This window comes from Oryctolagus cuniculus, chromosome 1 (assembly GCF_964237555.1).
Source record: "Oryctolagus cuniculus chromosome 1, mOryCun1.1, whole genome shotgun sequence".
NCBI lineage: Eukaryota > Metazoa > Chordata > Mammalia > Lagomorpha > Leporidae > Oryctolagus > Oryctolagus cuniculus.
In genome coordinates this window covers 138,096,903-138,121,327 of record NC_091432.1, presented here as the reverse complement: position 1 = coordinate 138,121,327, position 24,425 = coordinate 138,096,903, and the positions used below count along the sequence as shown (strand labels likewise).

The window sequence follows — 24,425 nt, the reverse complement described above, 5'->3', positions numbered from 1 at the left end:
ACAACATGGACAAAGCAGCCAGGGAAGCAAGCGGAAAGGCCCTTGGGCACTGCTGGACGCACAGCCAGACAGCAGGTCACTGAAATCCCCTGCCATATTCAGATCCACAGTGACAGTGAACCTGCACCGAGTGAGGATAAGGACGAGCCACTGAGCTGAGACTGAGGAGGTGCAGAGGCTTCTCCTAGATCCTAAGGGCCTCAGACATGTCAGGCTTCAGCTGTGAAACAGTAAGGTAACCAGAAAAGCTCACCGCCAACGGCTCAGCTCCAGGACCTCAACTCATTATCTTACTCAACCCTGGCTGAATTAACTTCACCCAGCAAAAGATGGAATGGGGCAAGAAAGGGCTTGAATGCTCCAAGTTCGTCCTCTTCCCTAGCCCTGATGGGATGAAGGACTGATGTGCACCCTGAGCTACAGCATCTGTTCCTAACTCCCAGCGCCATTAGATAACTCAAGGAGGGCACAACATGGAGGGCAAGTCCTCTAGGAACCCAGACAACATAGGCACAGCGCAGAACCAAGATGTCAGGTGTTCAGTCACGGCATTCAGTACATCACACCCAACAAAACACAACACACGTTCCAGATTAAAATGAAACAAGCCCCCATGTGTAGTCACCAGCAGTGAATAATGCAGACTGAACACCTCATCATAATTTAGACAGGTGCTCTGGGGTACAGCCTGGCCATAGGCACCACACTTGCTTGCTCCAGAGCATACCCTGCTGCCAGAGGCTTGCCTGGGCCAGCTCAACCCACATACAGGAACTCAGTGGTCAACACATGTGGGAAACAAACACTCAATTACAAAACACAAAGAGAGGACGGTGCTGTGGTATAGCCACATATGGGTGCCAGTCCAATCTCGCTGTCGGCTATGGCCTGGGAAAGCAGCAGAAGATGGCCCAAGTCCTTAGGCCTCTGCGCCTGTGTGGAAGACCCAGAAGCAGCTCCTTGCTTCGGATCAATGCAGCTCTGGCCATTGCAGCCACCTGGGGAGTGAACCAGTAGATGGAAGCTCGCATGCTCTCTCTCTCTCTGCCTCTCTGTAACTCTGCCTTCCAAATAAAATAAATCTTTTAAAAACAAACAAAACACACCAAGAGAAAAGGAGCTGCCAGGGCATATGGCAGGTTCTACCCAGGTGCTCCCTGAGCCGAGGGCTGTGGCCAGCCAGCGATGTCACAGGGGCCCACGCCAGGGGCAGCCAGGTGTCGTCACCTTTTGACTGTGTCTTCTCACAGTTGGGAGAGATGATGACACACTTCAGCTTCTTGAGCCTCAGGTGCTTGAGAACCTCCCGCAGCCCCAGCACAAGCCGGCGTTTGGTCTTGGCCTTGACAGGATCCTTCTGGTACATCCGGTCCTGGAAACGGACCAGTTCTTTGAGTAGGTCAGTGACACAAGCATCCACTTCTTTACTCAGCATCTGGCTGCAGTAACTGCAAAGACAGGAGACATCATGACATCTGGCTAAAACAGTACAGCCTGCTCCTACCTAACTTCAGGCAGACACAGCCAGGTTTGGGGAGCGTGACTCATCCATGCCATGGGATTTCTGCTTTTACACATCGTACAGATGGAAGCACCCTCCCCCCACTCCCACAGAAGAGGACAGCTATCTCTGGGCCCACCTTGCACCATGGCTCATACAGGCCCTAGACTCAGCAGAAGACACGGTGGAATGATAAGGCCATCCCTGAGCACGTGTATAACCAGGTTCTAGCCACTCTTAACCTTGAGGACCAAAATACAGTGTGATCCAACTATACGGATTTATGGTGCTAAGCCTGGAAAAGGGTTGCCAAGTAGAAGCTAAGTGCTCTATTGCCCAGATCCTGGAGGGCAGGGGCTCACTCACTCTCTGAATCTCCGGCTGTGGATCTTGGGGAGGCCGGCATGGTCAGGAGCAGGCTGGCAGGCCTCGGCATCGTTCTGCAGCTCTGTGCCCAAAGACTCTTCTGCCTGGACCTCAACCATGGGTGTGGGGACTGCTTTCTCAGCTCCCCCTGGACCTTCAACCAAAGCAAAGTCACTGATTGCACCTACGGGGCCCCATGCCATGCCCACTCCATCCCTAGCTGATGCTGTGAAGACATGTCCATGGCAGTGAACAGAAGAGAATGCCCAGGGACCTTCTGCTCTGCATGGACATAGCAAATATACATAAGTACCACTTAAACTATAGGTGTACAGTTCAGTGGCCAAAATTTGTTCTTAAATTTGAAATTAAACCTGACCATCCCCAATCAGCTGCTTCCACAGTCCACCAGAACACAAGTTAAGTGCCAAAGTGAAGGAAATCAGAGAACACACACATCTACTGGGAGGGAGGCACAGAGAAAGGGGCCGCACAGGCTGGGGAGGACAGGTGCTTCTCGGGAGTGCACTGCAGAGCACTTGGAAATGTGTCTGGCAGGAGTCACTAGGGCAGTTCTGCTCCAGGAAGTGCTCCGCAAAATCAAGTGCTCATGTCCTCCAAGACAAACACTTAACATGTCCACTGCAAGCCACTGCACACGGTCCCCAAACAGAAACTGCCACATGACCATCCCAACTCAGTGTATTCATCCAACAGAAAACCGTGCGTCAGTAAACTGAACACCTGCCATGAACAAAGCACTGAGAGAAGGGCCTGGCTCCACTGCTGCCAGGTCAAAGCCCCTTTGGTGGTGCTGCCATCGAAGCAAGGTCCCTGGGGAAACCTCTCACCAGAAGGCACAGGGGGCTGCTGGGCTCTGCTCTGCTTCCTCATCTGGCTGCTGTGTTATAATTTATGAGAAGTCTTCAAGCTGCACAATTATGATCTGTGTACTTTTCTGGAATCACACTTGAATAAAAGTATACTTAAAGAACATATACACGGGCACTTGGTATAGCAGTTAAGATACCACCTGGGACATTTGCGTGCCCTATCAGAGTGCCTAGGTTCAAGTCCCAGCCCCACCCCCAATACTAGCTGCCTGCAAATATGCACCCAGGAAGACAGGAAGGGATGGCTCAACCAGCTGGGTTCCTACTGCCAATGTGGGAGACCTAGACTAAGGTCCCAGCTTCTGGTGTTGCCTTGGCCTAGTTCTAGCTCTTGTGTGCATGAACCAACAGATGGATCTGAGCTCTGCCTTTCAAAAACATAAAATGAATTTTTAAAAAGACACATTTGCTTTTACAACCTCCCTGGATCTAGATTAGTCAGTAAGCTGCACCATAGGTAACGTTGCTAATTCTCATGTTAACTGTCACAGCCACTTTGAGTTAGAGGGACAGCCAGTGTCATACAGATCACATTAGAGGAGCTCATCTCCTCTACTGCTCACAGAGGCCCCAGCTGCAGGGGTTTCTTCTCACTCTGAGGTCGAGAGTCTACAACCTTCCACACCTCGAGGCTCCTGCTGACCTGCTTCTATCACACAGGTGCCACAAGTTGACAAAATCCCAGGCAGCTGGGTGCACAGATCTCCCATTTCCCATGGTGGTTCTATCTGAAGGAAGCTTATAGGTAAAACAAGGGGCCCACACTGTGGCACAGCAGCTAAAGCCGCCGCCTGCAAAGCCGGCATGCATATGGGTGCTGATTCCTATCCCTGTCCTGGCTGCTCCACTTCTGATCCAGCTCCCTGTCGATAGTCTGGGAAAAGGAATGGAAGATACCCATGTGCTTGGGCCCCTGCACCCATGTGGAGCCCTGGATGCAGCTCTTGGCTTCGGCCTGGCCCAGCCCCAGTTGTTATGGCCATCTGGGGAGTGAGCCAGTGGATGAAGATCTGTCACTCTGCCTTTCAAATAAATAAATAAATCTTTCAAAAAACAAGAACAACAACAACAACAAAAGGCGCACACGGAACCTGGTACCTGTGAGGTCGACCTGGCCGGGAGCCTGCTCCTCTGCACTGCTCTCTACATCCTGCAGCTCCTCACTGACAACAGTGGGGCTCACAGTGTTTTCCAGGAGACGCTGTTGCTTTCTCTCTTGCCGTTCTTTCAAGATAATCTACAAAATCAAACGAATGATAAAATCCCTAAGTGATTGTACTGGAAAGATAAGCTCTTCCAGCTGATTAGATCACGCAGAGCTGTTCCTTGCAGCAGGGACCTGCTCCCATCTCCCTGGTGTAGGAGCAGCACAGTACCCCCAAGGGCACACAGCAGCACAAGAGACCCGGGCTCTAAAGCCAGGTCTGCAGCCCTGTCTGACCATGGTCCCCAACCGCAGGCTTCTGAGCAAGACCAAGTGCACACCACAGGGCTACCCGAGAACCAGCTAAATGGCATTGTCCAGCCATCTCACTGGGCTCTGCACAGCTATGGGTGACATCCACGCACTCTGAATGGCAGATAATCCACCAGGGGAGGGTGAGGCGGATGATGGAGGAGAACCCAAGCCCCCAGTTCTGCTTTTCAGCCCCCATCACTAGAAAGCAGAGAACAGAAAAGGCTCTTCCTTCCAGGGAGCTGTAACACCCCTTGCTTCACAGGCTCCATCGCATCTAGCTGGCAGAGTAGGGGATCAATCTGTTTGAGAATTATTAACACATGTGGATACACCAGGTTCAGTTACACAAACCTACTGTCCCAAAGATGTCACTAGGGACACGTGACCTCGTCTAAGGTTTTCAGTACTTTATTTCAACTGAAACGCCACACACCTTCTTCAATGAGGTCGGCTTCTTGACCTTGGGGACCTCCCTCTGCTTGCCTTTCTTCATGAGGGGGGCGCTGGAGTCCAGGGGATTGTGTGGGGTCTTCACCTGACCAGAGCGGCGGCCCCTCTCCCCTGACGTGGCTTCTTTGGAAAGAACTGGCACCGCTCCCACTGAAACACAGTAGGACAAATGTCTCAGGCCACCGCCCCACAGCTCTGCCCAGCTCACCCAGGTCTGTCTCAGGGCACCTGAAAGAGTTCCAGGGCCACCCCAGCCTGTCCCCACTTTTCTCATCTTTGTCAAATAATCTCCTCCACGTTCTTTTCCATTGACAATGACTCTATAAATCCACTGGCAATGATTCTAAGTGAATACAGTATTGTTTGGATGGGATCCAAAAGAAGTACCATTTAATTTGAAAAGACGTTCCGTCCTGCCCACGTGATCAAATCTTCCGTTTATTGGCAAAGCTTAGACACACAGGGATCTCATTTCCTGACTCCAGCTACGTCTAGGTTTGTACTTCAGCAGTGTTGTGATGGATTCACCCAGCTCCACCACTGTCAGCTGTTGCCATCTTGGCACAAAGGCTCTTAGTTTCTGTGTATGCCTTTATCTTATCAAGTCCTGGTACAATCCTAATAACATTTCCAGTTGGTTCTCTTGAGTTTTCCAGACATAAACATGATTTCCCAAATCCCATCATGTGTGGTTGGGGGCATTTCCTCTAAACAGTCAATGAACTGCCTGACTCCCACTAAAATCTTTAATCTTACTCTGCTACTTTGCTCTAATTCCCAACTCAGTAACTGTTTCAAGAAAACAGTTAACTCCTATACATTTCCCCCCTAAATTTTTTTAATTAGGAAAATTTCAAAATGCACAAATTTGAGTATCTATCCTCCAAACTTGGGAGTTTTTATGTCAACTGTACTGAGAAGCTAGAAACATAATCCAGGTCCAGTGTTTGGAGGCAGGGCCTTCAGGAAGGGATCAGATTAGGTTAGAGCATTAGGGTGGAACTCCTATGACTGAGTCCTGGTAGCTTTCTAAGGAGAGGGAGGGAAGTCTCATACAGACACAGACACACTCCTGCACACGATGCAGCCACCCTTGCTAAAAAGTCTTTGTCACAGGGCGCCATGTTGGAGGGCTAGTGGTAGTGGCTCGGGAAGGTGCTCGCTGTCTCGCTCGCTTCCCCCGGCTCCCTTCAGTGCCCCCCTCCCCATCGCCTGCGTGCCGGAGTGTGTGCGAGGGAGGGGGCGGGCGTCGGGGGTGGGGTGGGGTGAGGCGCTCCGGGCCCCAGGAGGCCCGCGGAGAGAGGCTGCAGGAGGCGCTGAAAGATTTTGAGAAGAGGGGTAAAAAGGAAGTTTGCCCTGTCCTGGATCAGTTTCTTTGTCATGTAGCCAAGACTGGAGAAACAATGATTCAGTGGTCCCAATTTAAAGGCTATTTTATTTTCAAACTGGAGAAAGTGATGGATGATTTCAGAACTTCAGCTCCTGAACCAAGAGGTCCTCCCAACCCTAATGTCGAGTATATTCCCTTTGATGAAATGAAGGAACGAATACTGAAAATTGTCACTGGATTTAATGGTATCCCTTTTACTATTCAGCGACTATGTGAATTGCTAACAGATCCAAGAAGAAACTATACAGGAACAGACAAATTTCTCAGAGGAGTAGAAAAGAATGTGATGCTTGTTAGCTGTGTTTATCCTTCTTCAGAGAAAACCAGTTCTAATAGTTTAAATAGAATGAATGGTGTTATGTTTCCTGGAAATTCACCAAGCTATACTGACAGGTCTAATATAAATGGGCCTGGGACGCCCAGGCCACTTAATCGACCAAAGGTTTCTTTGTCAGTTCCAATGACAACAAATGGTTTGCCCGAGAGCCCAGACAGTAAATAGTCAAACTTACAGCAAAATGAAGAGAAAAACCACAGTGACTCGCTGGCATCTGAATCAGAAGTCTCCTCAGTGAGCCCCATAAAAAATAAACACCCAGATGAAGACGCTGTAGAAGCCGAGGGCCACAAAGTAAAAAGACTCAGGTTTGACAAAGAAGGGGAAGTGAGAGAGGCAGCCGGGCAGACAGCTTCCAGTGAGAGTTCTTCAGTTCTGGCAGAAGACACAGAAGCCCTGTCGTCACCTCAGGGTAAAGACAAAGAAAGCCACACTGCCAGGCAGCACTGTGCGGAAGATGAGGGAGAAGAGGAGGAAGAACAGTCTTTTATGACATCAAGAGAAATGATCCCAGAGAGAAAAAATCAAGAAAAAGAATCTGACGATGCCTTAACTGTGAATGAAGAGACTTCTGAGGAAAATAATCAAATGGAGGATTCCGATGTGTCTCAAGCGGAGAAAGATTTACATTCTGAAGGTAGTGGCAATACAGGCCCTGTAAGTAATGGTTCTAACTGCCATGAAACAGAAGAATTAGAAGGATCCAGCTCCAGTGAACCTGGAGAGATTCTGTCAGAGTCATCCGTGGAAAATGATGATGAAGCCTCAGAAGTCCCAGAGGAGCCAATGGAGCAGGACTGATTGTTTAGAAACACATAGATGCAGTATTTTACATACAGTTCTGGTTTTACACTGTATAAAACTTTTATGTGATAAAGTGGACCCGTAGTTTTACAAGAGAAACAGGCTGTAAAGTACTTTAAATCCTGAAAGAGTTGTACATGTAAGAACTGTGAATATCAGCTCCTCTGGGTCCTGCTTACCGCTCACTGTTTTTTGGTCTGGTCAAATTAGTGGTTTGTGTATAGATTTCTTTAATTTAGGATTAAAATTTTTAAACTGGAAGGTAATAATTATAATTTTGAAAACTTTTTTGAGATTATCACATTTAGTTTATACATATGCCAAGAAAGCTTTTTGTCTTGTCTCTTGACAGCTCTAGCAGTTTTCCCGTTTTGGTCATAGTTTCAATATTTTAACGTGAATTGTAGGGTTTCATGCTGGTTTCCAGATTTTATTGTTTGACTGTGTACAATGGAACTTTAAGTCATATATACATATAAATACACATATATACATATATATTATCCTAAGGGGGGAAATGTTATATTTTTCTGTTTCTATAAGAGATGAATACAGCGGATACTTTTTCTATTGGTAATGATTGAGTTCAGCTCTTTCAGGAGACATTTTCTTTCTCTTCTGAGTAATTCAAATAAAATCTGGCCCTTGTGAAACCCTGGAAATCTTGTCTGTTGAAATACCAGGTTAAACATATTCCAAGAGATGTGAAGTTTTTTGTATACTTCTAAGGTGCCTGAGAAAAACACATGGTTATTTATGAGAAGATGTACTTATCTTGGAAATTGTGTTCCAACAGTAGCTTACTATGTTGTAGAACAAATGCTTCTGAAGCTGACATGAGACCATCTCAGAAGAACTAGGCAGGTTCCTTGACTTTTTGCTTGCTTTTCTGAACATTGTGAATATTACGCATTTCTTTCTAAATTATTCTAGAGTATGCAAATGTCAATGGTATGAAACACCACCTTACTGGAAGAATTAATATATTGCTTTAGTAATGTACCTGAGCTAATTGAAGTGTTAGGGGTGCACAGAAACCACCATAATTTGTATGACATTTTGAAGTGAATTAAATATTTTTGAACATGCTTCTTCGACAGCCAGTGTTATATTTTTCAAATCAACACAAAGCACAATGATTACTCTAAACTCAATATTTTCAAATTCACATATTTAAAGTCATATGAGCTGCAACTTCCCTGTCAAAATTACTGGCTGCCAAATTTATATCTGTTTCCTCAGCTGTACTTTTTGATATCAGACTTTTTAAATTTCTGTAAAGTAGATTTTGTAGAATGTAATGTGTTCACTGCCTTTGTGAAGCGGTATATAATTGTATAATTTCTGTGTGTAAACTTGGCTTGGGCTTTCAATACAGTATTCATATAAAGCAATAAATATTAATTTTATGGAAAAAAAAAAAGCCTTGTCACGCTCTTTGGACTTTGAATCTCCAGAATTCTGAGCCAAACCACCTTTTCTTTACAAAGCAGCTGCCTCAGGTATTCTGTCATAGCAATGAAGTAAACAACTCATACAAAAAATAAAACCCCACATACCCACCATCCAGCTTCAGGAACTGCCAATGTCTTCCCAAATGTATTTTACCCTAATTTTCAAATTTTTTTTTTAAGATTTATTTTTATTTATTTGCAAAACATTTACGGAGAGAGGCAGAGACAGAGAGAAGGGTCTTCTATCCACTGGTCCACGCCCCAGATGGCTGCAATGGCAAGAGATGAGCCGATCCGAAGTCAGGAACCAGGAGCTTCCTCCCGGTCTCCTACTTGGGTTCAGGAGCCCAAGAACTTGGGCCATCTTCTACTGCTTTCCATTTTCTACTGCTTCTCTGCCATAGCAGAGAGCTGGATTAGAAGAGGAGCAGCTGAGACTAGAACTGGCACCCATGTGGGATGCTGGTGCTTCAGGTCAGGGCTTTAACCCACTGTGCCATAGCACCGGTTCTGAACATATTTTCTAAATGACTGGTGTCTGTCAATCAGGTATGGTCATTGATCTCTTCTGTGCAATTCCCTGTTTCATATAGAATGTTTAAGTGCACAAGCTGTCCATGATGACGGCCTGCCTTCCAGGCTGCTCGATAAAAAAAAAAAAAAAAAAAAAAAAAGGAGCTGGCGCTGTGGCTCAATAGGCTAATCCTCCGCCTGCGGCGCCAGCACACCAGGTTCTAGTCCTGGTTGCCCCTCTTCCAGGCCAGCTCTCTGCTGTGGCCAGGGAGTGCAGTGGAGGATGGCCCAAGTGCTTGGGCCCTGCACCCCATGGGAGACCAGGAGAAGCACCTGGCTCCTGCCATCGGATCAGCGTGGTTCGCCGGCCGCAGCGCGCCAGCCGCGGCGGCCATTGGAGGGTGAACCAACAGCAAAAAGGAAGACCTTTCTCTCTGTCTCTCTGTCCACTCTGCCTGTCAAAAAAAAAAAAAAAAAAAAAAAAAAAGAATAGTCTTGGCCGTAAGGTCCAGTGGACATTTTTCTAACTGCTGTCTAGCATTGTGACTGGAAGTCGCAGGAACTTGTCTCAGAACCTGGTCCTTTTCTGGCTGGCATCTATTAATGGCTCAATAAACCCAAAGATCTTAAACTTGAGCATGCATTAAAATCCTCTGGAGGGCTTGTTAAATAACAGTCTTCCAGGCCCCAATCCAGAGTTTCTGAATCAATGGTTCTGGGGTGGGACTTGCAGCTGATCTCTGGTCAGAGGCCATGCCTGGAGAAGCAGGCCTGGAAGAGGAGGAGTGGTGAGCTTGGTGTGTCACTGGACGAGCCAGCATTTGGTCTTGGACCACCTCCCACCAGACCCAAACTCTTGACCTCCGCCATCTGCTGACCAGGGATATCTTTGTGTGGCTGGATGAAAGCAGATTCTGTTTATTAGCCATTTAAAAAAGTATAATATGGACTCATTCTGAAAATCCTGAAACTATACTTTCTCTATCACAGACACACATAACAAGAGCAAATCCCAAATCCACTGTCCACTGTGCTGGAAGATGCTTTACACCAAGGAGCACACTCTGAGATTCCATTTATGTGAAGTTCTAGACCAGGGAAAATATCTACTGGGACTGGCAAAAGGGACTGACTGGGAAGGGCACAGGACAATTCCAGGGGTGCCTGGGTATTTTCTTCCATGGCTAGGAGTTACAACACTTCCCACATTCTTCAAATGGTGCACTTAAGATCTGTGCAGGGGTTGGCATTGTAGCACAGTGGGTTAAGCCACCTCCTCTGATGCCGACAGCCCATAGGGAGCAGCAATTTGAATCCTAGCTGCTCTGCTTCTGATCCAGCTTCCTGCTACGGTCCCTTGAGAATGCAGTGGAAGACAGTCCAAGTAGTCGGCCCAGAACTGTTATGTGTACGTGTGTGTGTCCAAGTCTGTCTTTGATTCTTCACTTGGCAGCTCCATATACTCAGCATTCTGAGAAAACCCCACACCGTGTTGAACTGCTGTTGCACCAATTTACTCTCTCATCTTCAGTGCAGAAGTGCTCTGATTTCTTCACACCCTCACCTGCACTGTTTTGATGCATCATTCTAATAGGTGAGAAGTGATATTTCACTGCAGTTCTCATGAGCAGTTTCCTGATGACTCCATTTTTGAAGAGATTGTTCTGTGTTCTCTCACGGCTCTGGCATCCTCATCAAATAATTAATTGGCATGGGCAGGCACTGTGTTGTAGCAGGTGAAGCCACCACCTGCACTGCCAGCATCCTATATGGGCCCCTGGTTCAAGTCCTGACTGCTCCATTTCTGATCCAGCTCTCTGCTATGGCCTGGGAAAGCAGTAAAAGATGGCCCAAGTCCTTGGGCCCCTGCACCCACGCGGGAGACCTGGAAGAAGCTCCTGGTCCCTGGCTTCAGATCGGCACAACTCTGGCTGTTGCAGCCAATTGGGGAGTGAACCAGTAGATGGAGGACCCCTCTCTCTCTCTCTGCCTCTCCTTCTCTCTCTGTGTAACTCTTTCAAATAAATAAATCAATCTTTAAAAAAAAAAAAAACCAACTGGCAAGACTGGTACAGTGGTGGAGCAGGTAAAGCCACCACCTGTGACACCAACATCCCATACGGGTGCTGGTTCAAGTGTTCGCTGTTCCACTTCCAATCCAGCTCCCTGCTAATACACTTGGGAAAGCAGCAAAGGACGGCCAAATGCTTGTGCTCCTGCACCCAAGTGGGAGACCTGCATAAAGCTTTTTGCCTTTGCCCAAGTTGTTGCAGCCATTTCTGAAGTGAACCAGTGATGGAAGATCTCTGTCTCTCCTCCTAACTCTGATTTCAAATAAACTTTAAAAAAAATCAACTGGTGATAGATACATGGGTTTATTCTTAGACTCTCCTGTCTACTCCACTGGTTTACATCTGTGCTTATTCCAGCATCACACTTTTTATCCTATGCAAATAATCATCTACACAAACAAAACAATCTGTGTGGAAGTCTCAGCCAGGTACATGAGATGAAGGTGCTTACCTGAGAACACCACCGGTCTGGAGGACTGCTTTGCATGCTGGGAGTGCTGCTGCTTCTCCAGTGCGGTCAGCATCCCTCCCAAATCCAACTGCACTGGAATCTGGCTCTTCTTCCCACTATTTTTAAAATTATTCTAAAAAGTTCAAAAATGGTAAGTTTACTATTTTACAAACCATGCTTTCCATTTTACTACAAATTTATATAGAGAAAATGAAACAGACCCAGAGACTATAAAAATCCTCAAATTTTAAAAAATCCACATAATTACAAGAAAAAAAAATTAATCCCAAATCATCTGCCAACATTACTGTTGTTCATTTCCTTCTTTCAAAACACTGGGCTCGTGTCAAGCCACCTCTGTTTCTTTTTATTTTGAGTTAACTGCATACATCTACAGATAAGACACCAGGACTTGTACGAAGTCTTTAGCTACAAAATGTTTGTGAGGCTTCCGGGTTAGCATTATCAGCTGATTAGCATAACTGTCTCTCTCTCGAATTTCTCGAGAATCAACTGCCATGAAATCACAATGAAGTAATCAAAAGTTTACGCCAGTCCAAACACCCAGCAGATGAAGATCAAACGTGTGAACCCAAAGTTTGATATACATGGGTGGAGAATCTTTTTCTGCCAAGGGCCCTTTGGATATTTATAACAACATCTGTGGGACATACCAAATTATCAACTTAAAAATTAACCTGCTATATATAGGTTTATTGAATTTTGCGTCCTACCTGTGGCTGCCTTGGCAGAGTCAGATCAAATGATTCTGTGGGCTTTATATGCCCCATGGGCCAGATGTTTCCCACCCCTATTAACAAATGTAATTCTTAACAGTTATGACTTGGGTTTGGAGACTATGTAAAATGCTGAATTAGAAAGCCCTGTGGGGCCGGCGCTGTGGCACAGTAGGTTCAGTCTCCACCTGCTCCATCTCCAATCCAGCTCCCTGCTAATGGCCTGAGAAAGCAGTGCAAGACGGCCCAAGTGCTTGGGCCCCTGCACCCGCGTGGGAGACCTGGAAGAAGCTCCTGGCTCCTGATTTCGAATTGGCCCAGCTCTAGCCACTAGAGCAATTTGGGGAGTGAATCAGCAGATGGAAGACCTCTCTCTCTCTCTTACCCTCTCACTGTCAATAGCTCTGCCTCTCAAACAAATAAACAAATCTTTAAAAAACACTGATGCTGAAAACCCTACTGGCTGAGGGCTCACATTGAAGACAGCACCAACTGTACACAGCAAAGGCAGGCAAGGAGACCTGCAGGGCTGAAGAACTTACTGTTTCCTGTTTGTTTTCTTTCCAATGCAGCTTCATAGGGCAGTCTGCATTCCCCTCTCCTGACACGGCAACTGAGTCTCATACAAAAGCGATAAAACATTTCAGCTTAAAAGCAACTCCGTTCAATGTATGAGATGCCACTCTCCTTTGAAGAAATGAACCAAAAAAAAAGGGCAAAAAAAAAAAAAAAAAAAAAAAGGCAAAAAAAGCCCACTACTATCTCAACACAGACGTCTGGAACTCTTCCAGGTGCCCTGAGACATAAATAGCCAAGGCTGGGCCAGGCTGAACCCAGAAACCAGGAACTCCATCCAGGTCTCCCATGTGGGAGGGCAGGAGGGTAATTTTTCTCAAGAGTTCGGCAAGAAAAGTTAGGCCTTAAGCAACTGTGGTTTCAATCTAAAAATTACCTGTGGATGCTGCCTGGATTGAAGTTTCGGTGACTCGACTCTGTCTCTTCTCTCAGATGCAACTGCCAGATTGGGAAACTCCTCCGCATCCTAAGTAAACCACACACCTCTTTAGCTCTCTGTTAATCACAAGAATGCAAATATGCCACATGCAACCTTCTCCTTGCTTATATTCTTTTTAATAAGGTCCCATATAAAAGTTCTCAAAATAACTTAAAACAGCACGAAACTCTTTACCATAAAAGCTCCTGTTTATCTGATTCTGAGAGCAAATCTATAAAGACCACAGTTCTAATACCCCTGTTTCCAGGAAAAGTTGAGTGCCACCAACACTCTTGGTATACCTGAGAAATTTATAAAACTGACCTTAAATCATCGTTGTATGAGTATTTAAGTACCTGTCCTTCCAAAGACTAAGTTTTTCAACAGAAAAACCATCAAATATAGATGCAACAGATAATAACAATAAATGTTCTATCATTTGTGCTGAACACAGGCTACTAAAAGTCATTTTTAAACCATTTAAAATTTGAAATTCTGTCAACATTTTAGGTGATTTGGGAAAAGTTACATGGAAAATATGGGGCAGAAATAGGAATTAGTCGTTGACCCAAACCATAATGCTCTGCCACCCTCACAGTTCTCCAGTGGATGTTCCAAGAGCTTGGGGCCCTGCCACCCTCATCCCAGCCAGAGCTGCAGGAATGCCCAGTGTGGGCCTGAGCTCGACACCTGGACAGCACCTGAGACTTGTGTGCCTGCACAAGCAGCCAGGCCACCCAGTTAGGATGTGTTAGGACAGAGTGAAGAGACCACTAGGCCTATGAGAAATGTCGTCAGAACCCAGGCCGGCTCCTGAGTCCAGGGACATTCTTGGAGCATCACAGGATGAGAAGTTCCTGCAATTCTCCTGAACGGAGTTTACAACAAATCTATGACATTCTAGATCACTTTCTGTAGTGAAGCACTTTGCAGTAAGAGTTCTAGATAGAAAAGGAGGCCCTGCAAAAGCAAGGAAAACAACAGGCAGAGAACACAGGGGAAATGTTAGCAAAGTGGCACACACACTATTAAGTTCCAACGAAAGTGGTTGTCTTTACACCATTCATTCATTCAAATGTCCCCTGCACGTCTGCTATGGGATGGCTAGGAAGCCTCAATCAAAGGATGAAGACAATGGGTGACGATTTTCTTTAGCAGTAGGAAAAGGATTCAGAAAATGTTGAGATTTTCACCTACGAAACCAGCATGAAGCCACACTGCTTTTAAGACACATTTATAGTGTCACACTATAAATAGCAACATTACTTCAATCCTTGGCGGCTCTTGAACTGTCAGGGTTTCATATTTTGACTTAGACTTTTCTTTCTTTTTCTTATTTTTTCTTGAGGACTCATTTTGTTCAAGGTCGCCACCTTGTGATGCTTTGGACTAGAACAAAACACAAATCAAAAACCATCAGTTTTTAGGGCATTTAAGAGACTGTTTCATATCATGTATCAGAGCAAAATTAAATGCCTAACACACAATTCATTTTGAAAATTGGTATACTTGGATATAACTTGGTTTTCAGCTTGAGAAAATCATGTTGTTAATGATCCTATGCCAACTTGAGTGTGCTCACCAATCCGGCTGTGCCATTTGTCAGCACTGTCCAGTGGTCTCTAAATCTGATGAGCCTGGGAATCCGAATCAGCCCTGCAGTCCACAACCAGTTAAATGACTAGGCTCACCCCAGACCTGCTAATTGATCTCACTACTCCCGCAGGCACCTCAGTCCCTGGCCTTTCTAATCAGGGCATACGTGACTGGCCTCAGGATCTTTTGGCTTAATGCTTAGACCTGAATTTAAGTAGGCTACATCTGCTAGCTCTTTTTGGCTAAAAGTCACCTCCCCTCTACTTAACCCTTCTCCTATTCTCCATCTTAACTTTCTCTAAAGAGCGCTAACTACTCTCTGACATGCTGTCTGCATACTTTTATCCTCTCTCCATTAGAACAGAGGTTCTAAGAGGGCAGGGTCATATATGTTTGAAAGGCAGAGTAGACAGAGGAGAAGTCAGAGAGAGAGAGACGAGAAACAGAGAGATATTGAGATTGAGATCAATCTTCTATCTGCTGGTTCACTCCCAAAATAGCTGAAATAGCCAAGGCTGGGCCAGGCTGAACCCAGAAACCAGGAACTCCATCCAGGTCTCCCATGTGTGTACTGGGAACCCAAGTACATGGGCCGCCTTCAGCTTGAACATTTCACAGGGAGCTGGATCAGAAACGTGGAGTAGCCTGAACTCTAACAGGCAGCAGGATACAGAATGTCAGCATTGCAAATGGCAACTTAACCAGTGCTGCCCCAAAATGCCTGCCCAAGGACTTTCATATTTTGGGCCTTGCCTTACCCTAGTGCGAATTTACCCTTAAGGGGTAAGAGCTTCAACTGCTATTAAACAGAATGTGATTGTCCACTGACCTGGAGGGGCTGTCCATATTTGATTCATTGAAAAAGACAAATTTTAAGGATACTGGGTATACAATTAGCGTATCTTGTTAAAAAAAATTTTTTTACACCAAAACAAAAGAAACTCCTATTTGTACACCTGTGAGCTTCAGACAGGCTGCAGAGCAGACTACTTATCTACTAATGCAGGCTTTCCTGATGGGTGGGAGAGGATCTTTCCCAGCACTGGGTTCTTGTAATGCTACATTTATTACTTCCATAATAAAATTCCTACGCAGGAAGTTTTAGAGCAAAAAAAGCATTATGACTACACTACTATAATTTCAATTGTGTGAAATGCAAACCATCTAGGCTGCAAGATCACAGGAGAGTTTAATTTTCTTATTCTAATTTTAGAATTTTCACAAAAAAACTTTTTACAATTATAATAAAATAATTTAAGAAAAAGATTCTAGAGAAATAAAACAAAATCCATCACCCTAGACTGTGTACTGCCTATCAACAAAGCAGGCTCTCAGAGAGCAGTTTGGCAGCTTCAGTGAAGAACAGACAGTATTGGCTGTGGTCCAGTATGTGCCTGGCACAACAGCAGCCCAGAGAAAGGCACTAAGGCTGCTCCAAGAGCCAAGCTCAGGGTGTGCACGGAGCAAGGGTCTTGGATGCACACTTGCCACTGTGTCTCAAATCAAACACAGAGCAGTGAGGAACAGCACATGCAGGACTCTGCTGTAGCTGTCAGCATTACATTTTCATAAATGCAGTTACCACTCATGTGGGGTGGGCTAACAGCATTTTCCGATATTAAAAGTATCCTCATATTCAGAAAGACGGGAAATGATTGAAAGATAGAAAACCATGACACTAAACAAGACCACATTTCATCCTCAAATAATATACATATGAAACTTAACATCTAGATCAATGAAAAAAAGTCCTTGAAAAAACAATCTTTATAAAAATGATCTTAAGAGCTTAAAATTACTTAAACTTATGAGGAAAAATTTATTCTGAAATAGGATCTATTCTGATAAGCTCCTGTAGCAGGCAAATAAATTGCAATAAATAAAAACTAGTAACATACATCAGATGATCACAAATGTGGAGTTCAATTACAAGTAGTCTGCTACCAGAACTCTGAGATCTGGAATCCTCAACAGGGAAACCCTGTGCAAATACTGCCAAATCTGAAAAACTTCAGACTCTGAAACACTTCCAGCCCCAAGCACTTCACACTAAAGGGGCTACTAAACTTGAATAAATTGAAGCACTTTCAGTTATGGAGAGGGGATTATCCATTAGCAGAGGACCAACATAATCAAAACGTAATGTGTAGGGGCTGGCGCGGAGGCCTAGTGGGTTAAAACCCTGGTGTGTAGCTCTGGCATCCCACATGGGCAACGGTTAAAGTCCCGACTGCTCCACTTCTGAACCAGCTCCCTGCTAATGCGCCTGGGAAAGCAGCAGAAGATGGTCCACGTCCTTGGGTCCTTGTACCCTCATGGGAGACCTGAAGCTCCCGGCTCCTGGTTTTGGATTGGCCCAGCTCTGGCTGTTTCAGCCATTTGGGGAATGAACCAGCAGATGGAAGATTCTCTCTCTGCCACTCTGCCTTTCAAATAAATAAATCTTAAAAAAAAAAAAAAAGTGACGTGTATCTTTGTTCTCGAATTTTTTTTTAACTATGGAATACTACACAGGACAAAAAAACCTACCATCTTAACTATTTTAAAGTGTGTGGTTTACTGGCATTAATCACAGTTACACTATCGTGCAACCACCCCATCATCCATCTCCAGAGCTGTTCTTCTGTTGCAAAAAACTGGAGCTCTGCACCTGTCAATAAACAAGCCCCAGCCCCTGGCAACCAGCTCACGCTCATCTCACCAGTGACACGTACCTTTTTAGTAGGATGGACAGCATGTTTCTCTTTGCTGTAGGAAGGATCCGGAGATGAAACTTCGGAAGACGACATACTAACATTTTTAGCATCTGCTGACGAAGCAATGGTCTTTAGGTTTATCATGGAAGCAACGCTTTTAGGGGCTGCTGACAGTTCTGTAGATAATGTCTGCCGAACAATATAACCCATTGGTGTCCAAGACAACTCTGCTCAAAGACAACCAAAATTGTTGAGCAATCTCAACAGGAAAAGAGAAATGTCATAGTTACCCACATGCATTACGTGAGGTAACTGCTCAGAGCATAACTAAATTTAGGCTGTTGTTCCAACATCCCTTGGAGACCACAATGTTCATAGACTTGTTTTCCTCTTGGAGCAGGCATGCTCAATTTCTCCTTTCAACTTGTAAGGTTAATTGACTTTCCTAGAATCTGGTCTTTTAAACTGGGCTATAGGGGTAGGAAAACAACCTATAGCTTTGGTTAAAAAACAATCCACAGCATTACGTGGCAAACACATAGATTTAAAGAGCTGAAGATCCAATTTTGGCCCTACTAACCTTGATGTGTCCCTTTAACATCAGAAGTCAAAGATCATTAGACTTCGGCTACCACAATAATGGGTAATTTCCTTCTTTCTTTTAAACACAGGCCACTACACTATTCCTTAGGTAGCCATGACACTCTACATACAGACAAAACAAAGGACGGCCATTAGGACTTGGTTAGGTGGCCACCTGTCAGCAGCCTCTAGCTCCCAGTAGGAGGTGAGACAGATTGCTCTTCTCACTTCAGAGCCGCGCATACTCAGAGCAGCTTGGGAAGGAAGATCTGGACTGAGTCACATACTATCAAACATGACAATGTAAAAGAAAATATACTAAGATAGATTTGGATCTCCTGTTAGAACTAGTCACTAAAAAAATGTCCAGGGACCATGGTGGCATAGCGAGTTAAGGCACCACCAGCACTCCAAATGGGCGCCGGTTTGAGTCCTGGCTGCTCCAACTCTGATCCACCTTCCTGATGGGTGTGCCTGGGAAAGCAATGGAGCATGGCCCAAGTGCTTGGGCCCCTGCCACACATGGGAGACCCTGAAAAAGTTCCTGCCTCCTGGCTTTGACCAGGCCCAGCCCTGACTGTTGCAGCCATTTAGGGGGTGAACCAGCAGATGAAGGACCTCTCTCTCTCTGTCTCTCCCTCTCTTTCAAATAAATTAAAAAAAAAAAAAATCCAAAGCACAATTTGTAGAACTCTGCCTGAATATATGAGAATACTTTAAGAAGTTCATGTTAAAATGAGGGTGGGCAATTGGCACAGCAATTAAGATGCCAGCATCCCATATCAGAGTGCCTGGGCTTGAGTGCTGGCTCCATTTCCACCTCTAGCTTCTTGTTAATGTACAGCCTGGGAGACAGCAGGTAATGGCTCAAGTACTTGGGTCTCTATCACTCCCACTGGAGATGTGGATTGAGTTCCTGGCTCCTGGCTTTAGCATGGCCCAGCCTTATTGTAGACATTTGAGGAGTGAACTCTAGAAGGAAGATCTCTATCTGCCTGTCTGCTTTTTTAAATAAATAATATAAATAAGTAAATTTGAAAAAAAAATACTAAAAGAGGGGCTGGCACTGTGGCATAGTAGGTTAAGCCTCCACCTATGATGATGGCATCCCATATGGGCACCAATTCGTGTCCCGGCTGCTCCTCTTCTTATTCAGCTCTCTGCTATGGCCTGGGAAGCAACAGAGATGGCCCAAGTGCTTGGGCCCCTGCTCCCATGTGGGAGACCAGGAGGAAGCTCTTGGCTCCTAGCTTCAGAACAGCTCAGCTCTGGCTGTTGCAGGCATTTGGGAAGTGAACCAGCAGAATGGAGGACCTCTGTCTCTCCCTCTCTCTGTAACTCTTTCAAAATAAATAAAATAAAATTACACATGACTTCAAAAAATTTTTATGCCAAAATAAACTATTATGAACTTCCTGATGTACCTCTGTATTACTTCCTGGCCAGGATAGGACAGACTGGCAGTCCTCAGAGCAGGGCCTGGGATTTCTAGGACCCTTTCAGAGGTACACAAAGTCAGTTTTCCTGATAGTAGGAATGTGTCAACTGACTCCCCAATTCTGTCTCAAATGAGCCAGAGTTTACCAAAGGCTGCATGCTATGAGACAGTGGAGTAGCTGAATGCCAAAGCAGATCTACAGAGCCAGATGAGAAACAGCTGCAAAACTGGGAAGCCAGGCTGCTTGCGTCACTAAAACTTTTCTGCTCAGAAAAAAATTTTTCATAAATATGTTAAAACACAATGCACTTATTATTTTTAAGCAAATTAGAACTTAAAATTTCTATTTTAACTTCAAAATATGGTAAATATGGACAGGTATAAACCAAATAAACAGAAGCCCTTTGGAACTTTGATTTTAGGGAAATTGAGGGGTCTTGAGACTAAAATTTATAGGAACAGTTAATACTAAAGAAAAATACTCATTTCTGAGTTTATAAAATTCTCACTTAATTGGATATACATTTCATTTACAATTCTTACCTCTTAGGTTTTAGTCCTTGCACATTATTGTGGAGCCTCATTTACTCATTTTCATCTCCTAAACTAACACTGATGTTTGTTCATCAATAATCCAGTAGCTGCCTTAAAGAAGGCTTTAAAACAAAAATTATCTAGACTGCAATGGAATTAAAAATGAACTTAGAAAACATACAATTCATTTTTAAAATACTTTATAGCCACTCTTACCTCTTGTACATGAAGGAACACTGGTAGCAGCATCATCAGTTACAGATTCATTTAGATTATTCTTTTTCACCACTGTTTCACCCTAAAAGGCAAGCACATCAGATATCATGAGAGGACAGCAAATTAAAAATAAGATACACACCTATCAGAAAGGCCTGGGCCAAAATCCAGGACACAGACAAGTCATGTTCTGGCAAGGATGTAGAGTAACAAAAACTTTTATTCACTGCTGGTGGGAATGCAAAATAGTATAGCTACTTTGAAACATAATCTGGCAATTTCGTACATATGACCTAACAACTGCGCTCACTGGCATTTACCCAAAGGAGTGGGAAACGTGTACATTCACACAAAGTCTTCATACAGATGATTCTACTAGCTTTATTTTTAACTGCCCAAATCCAAAAGCAACCAAAATATCTTTCAGCAGATTAATGAATACACCATGGTACATCCAGACAATACTGTTTCAGTGCTAAAGAAAAACTGAACTATGACACAGACATCAAGGAACTTGAAATGCACATTAGTAAGTGAAAGAAGACAATGTGAAAAAGCTCCATACTGTATTAATCCAACTCTGACCTTCTGGGAAAGGTAAAAAACTACAGACAGAGTAAAAGATCACTGGTTGGCAGGGGTGGGGGGAAGAGATAAACACATAAAGCAAAGAGGGTGTTTGGGCAGTGAAATTATTCTCTATGATCTGGGACAGTGGACAGATAGCATTATACAGGTGCCCAAACTCGGAATACACACACCAAGGATGACACCAAACCCCAACTATGCATCAGGTGATAATGTGTAAATGGAGGTTCATCAGTCGTATAAAATGGACCATTCTGTGGCTGAATGTTGATAATGGGGGAGACTGAGGGGTTGGTAGAGGAAATATGGGATATCTATCCCTTCCTCTCAATTTTCCTGTGAAACTAAACTGCTCTAAGAAATAAATTTTTAAAAAAGCCAAAGCAATTATTTTCTTATTAGTTTAAATTAAAATTAACCACTTACTCTGTTTTTTTTTTTTTTTTTGGCAGGTAGAGTTATAGACAGTGAAAGAGACAGAAAGGTCTTCCCTCCATTGGTTCACTCCCCAAATGGCCGCCTTGGCTGGCGCTATGCCGACCCGAAGCCAGGAGCCAGGTGCCTCCTCTTGGTCTCCCATATGGGTGCAGGGCCCAAGCACTTGGGCCATCCTCCACTGCTCTCCTGGGCCACAGCAGAAAGCTGGACTGGAAGAGGAGCAACCGGGACTAGAACCTGACGCCTATATGGGATGCTGGCGCCATAGGCGGAGGATTAACCAAGTGAGCCAAGGCGCCAGCCCCACCATTTTCTTCTTAAATATAGCTTCCCTTGATAGTCTTAAGACATGCAAATATACATGCTAATTAAGATTCCTATATACACAAGTTCAAAATGTAAAACTTAAGTCATTTCCATAAAATCGTATTCCTTAGAGGAAAAAAATCACCTACTGTCTACAGCTTAAGTAGTACTCTTCTATTCAATGTCATAAAAATGTGCAATTTTTTTTTTAATCTTTTAACAAAGGGACAGGGGTAGAGAAAGTGGCAAGGAGGGAGGAGAGAGGAGACAGAATAGAAAGAGAGAGTGAGTGAGCATGCTCCCATCCACTGGTTCACCCCCCAAATGCCTACAATGGCCAGGGCTGGACTGGGCCAAAGCCAAGTCTCCGAATAACATGTGACTTCCAACAATACTTAGACAGCTTTCCAGGTCAGCTCAAACACTTCCGCGGTTCTTACAGCTGCAGTGCTCCCATACGAATGTGAAAGCCATCATTAACCAGGCCACATACTAAAGTCCAAAACAACCATCAAAATGCCCACTATGAACACAAGCCTGTAATGCTTGCTCCTCTGTGAAGACAGAAATCCTCAAACCGAGCACAAGGCACACAACGGCAGTGTGTGGTGCAAGGGTCTGTGTGAGTACAGCGCAGGCACCTCAGGGCAGGTATCTGCCACAGCAGTCAGGGTGCCCCTCGGGACACCTCCATCCCATATTCCAGCGCCTGAGTTTGACTCCTAGCTCCACTTCCAATCCCAGCTTCCTGCTAACGTGCACCTAGGGAGGCAGCAGGTGATGGCTAAAGTATTTGGTCCCTGTCACTCACGTGGGAGACCCAGACTGAATTCTGGGCTCCTTGCTTTGGCCTGGGGGCGTGGTCCAGCCCCAGCTGCTACAAGAGTGAACCAGTGGACAGGAAATCTCACCTTTCAAAGTAAATCAATTTTTCCTCCTCAAAAATGGCAAATGAATGGGTAGTGGCTGTTCTCTTTCTTCTCCTTCCTTGCCTTCATGCTGACAGGTGTACCACCTCGCCCTTCAGCAGAAATCTGGCAGAAGCTGTCTTGGGGACCACTCACCTGACACCATTATTTCCTGGAGGTCTCAAACCAACCTGTCTGAGGAAAATGTCTCAAGATTTGATGGACTGAAAGTTTGAAACCAAATATTGAATATCATGTAATTTAAAATGATTAAGGCAGCAAATTGAAAGCACCTACAAAAATATGTTTTGCTTAATTTGCAGTATCATTAGCAAGACAAGACAGAGATGTGGATAAAAAGCCTGGAAAATTCAGCAATTGCACTATGCAGTTTTAAATATTACTAATCCATATTTTAAGAAGATTGATTGATTGAATTACAGAGAGAGGGAGAGACAGAGAGAAAGGTCTTCCATCCGCTGGTTCACTCCCCAGTTGGCCGTAAAGTCCGGAGCTGGGCAGATCCAAAGCCAGGAGCTTCCTCTGGGTCTCCCACACGGGTACAGGGGCCCAAGCACTTTGGCCAGCCTCCACTGTTTCCCCAGGCCACAGCAAAAGCTGGATTGGAAGGAGTAGCCGGGACATGAACTGGCACCCATATGGGATGCTGGCACCACAGACAGAGGTTTAGTCTACTGAGCCACAGTGTGGGCCCCGCTAACCCCATTTTTTAAAAATGTCCTTTTCCATGAGTTGGAATTGTGCTTTCAGAATGCAGTGCCACAAGTGGCATATTCAAAGTGGACTGCCAGAAGAGCTAGACTCTGCTGGAACCCTCTCCCCCTGAGGCACTATAACACCTTCCAGCTACATCTGGTAGCTTATACATCTGGTAGCTGGAAGGTGTTACAGTGCCTCAGGGGGAGAGTGATTCTTTAAAAAAAAAAAAAAAACTGTACTAGGAGCTACAGCCTCATTGTCAACAGTTCCAACAGAGAAGGTCAGCTAAATGCTGAAAGATCTCCCCCAGTACTTCCTTCCCAGCAAGGTGGACCTCCCAGGATGAAGGCATGGTACTGACGTGAGGAAACTCAAAAGGCATTTAACTCACCTCTGACACCACTGCAGCTGGTCTGCCCACTTCTCCGAGAACAGAAATGTCAGCAGAGGCGGAGCAGAGAGGTCCCCATTTGAGCTGCTTTTGTATCTGTGGCATGTTTTTGGTCCCTGGACCCTGTAGTTCAGGAAAATCCAAACTGCTAAATTCAAACTCAGGTTTGGAGGTAGATGCACTTTTTGCGATGATTCTGGATTTCCTGTCTGTTCGCTTACCATATCCTTCTGGAAGTAAAGAATTAAAAGGAGAGGCGATAAACTCCTATGCCTATTCAACACCTCCCAATAAAACACCAGACACGTCATGTCAGGGATGAATACGGTCAAACACGGTACAAAGGGGATGGCCGTGACCCACTGCCATTCAAGGATGTGCTTGGAAGCCTGTCGTTATTACTGCTTGCAATGTGCCCTCAGACAGGTTCTTTCTGCGTTAAACAAGGTGCTACCTGGTGAAGGGCAATGCTGAGTCCATATACAATAGGCACCACCCTGTAACCCCCGGCCTCAGGGGCAAGTCCTCCAGAATCCCACAGGAAGTCTGACACCTTTGGCTGTGCCAGGCTCCAGCTCTCATTTTCCAAAG

At 45.0% G+C, this 24,425-nt stretch overlaps 1 protein-coding gene and 1 pseudogene across 12 annotated transcripts in view; one reads left to right on the top strand and one right to left on the bottom strand.

Annotated features, from left to right (window-relative positions):
- SECISBP2 (SECIS binding protein 2) overlaps positions 1-24,425 on the bottom strand; it is a 40,048-nt gene that overhangs the window by 5,530 nt on the left and 10,093 nt on the right. For 5 of the 12 annotated variants that reach the window (XM_002708271.5, XM_008258102.4, XM_070049369.1 and 2 more), the window contains 10 exons: positions 23,835-24,064; positions 20,484-20,565; positions 17,732-17,940; positions 14,688-14,810; positions 13,380-13,469; positions 11,691-11,823; positions 4,653-4,819; positions 3,859-3,997; positions 1,868-2,021; positions 1,228-1,448 (listed from right to left, as the gene is read on the bottom strand). In XM_002708271.5, the coding sequence (XP_002708317.2) occupies positions 1,228-1,448; positions 1,868-2,021; positions 3,859-3,997; positions 4,653-4,819; positions 11,691-11,823; positions 13,380-13,469; positions 14,688-14,810; positions 17,732-17,940; positions 20,484-20,565; positions 23,835-24,064 (1,548 nt within the window). The remainder of the gene's footprint in view (positions 1-1,227; positions 1,449-1,867; positions 2,022-3,858; positions 3,998-4,652; positions 4,820-11,690; positions 11,824-13,379; positions 13,470-14,687; positions 14,811-17,731; positions 17,941-20,483; positions 20,566-23,834; positions 24,065-24,425) is intronic. The other 7 variants (XM_008258097.4, XM_070049367.1, XM_070049363.1 and 4 more) reach the window with 3 other exon arrangements.
- On the top strand, positions 5,942-8,623 carry LOC103348624 (serine/threonine-protein phosphatase 4 regulatory subunit 2 pseudogene; annotated as a pseudogene).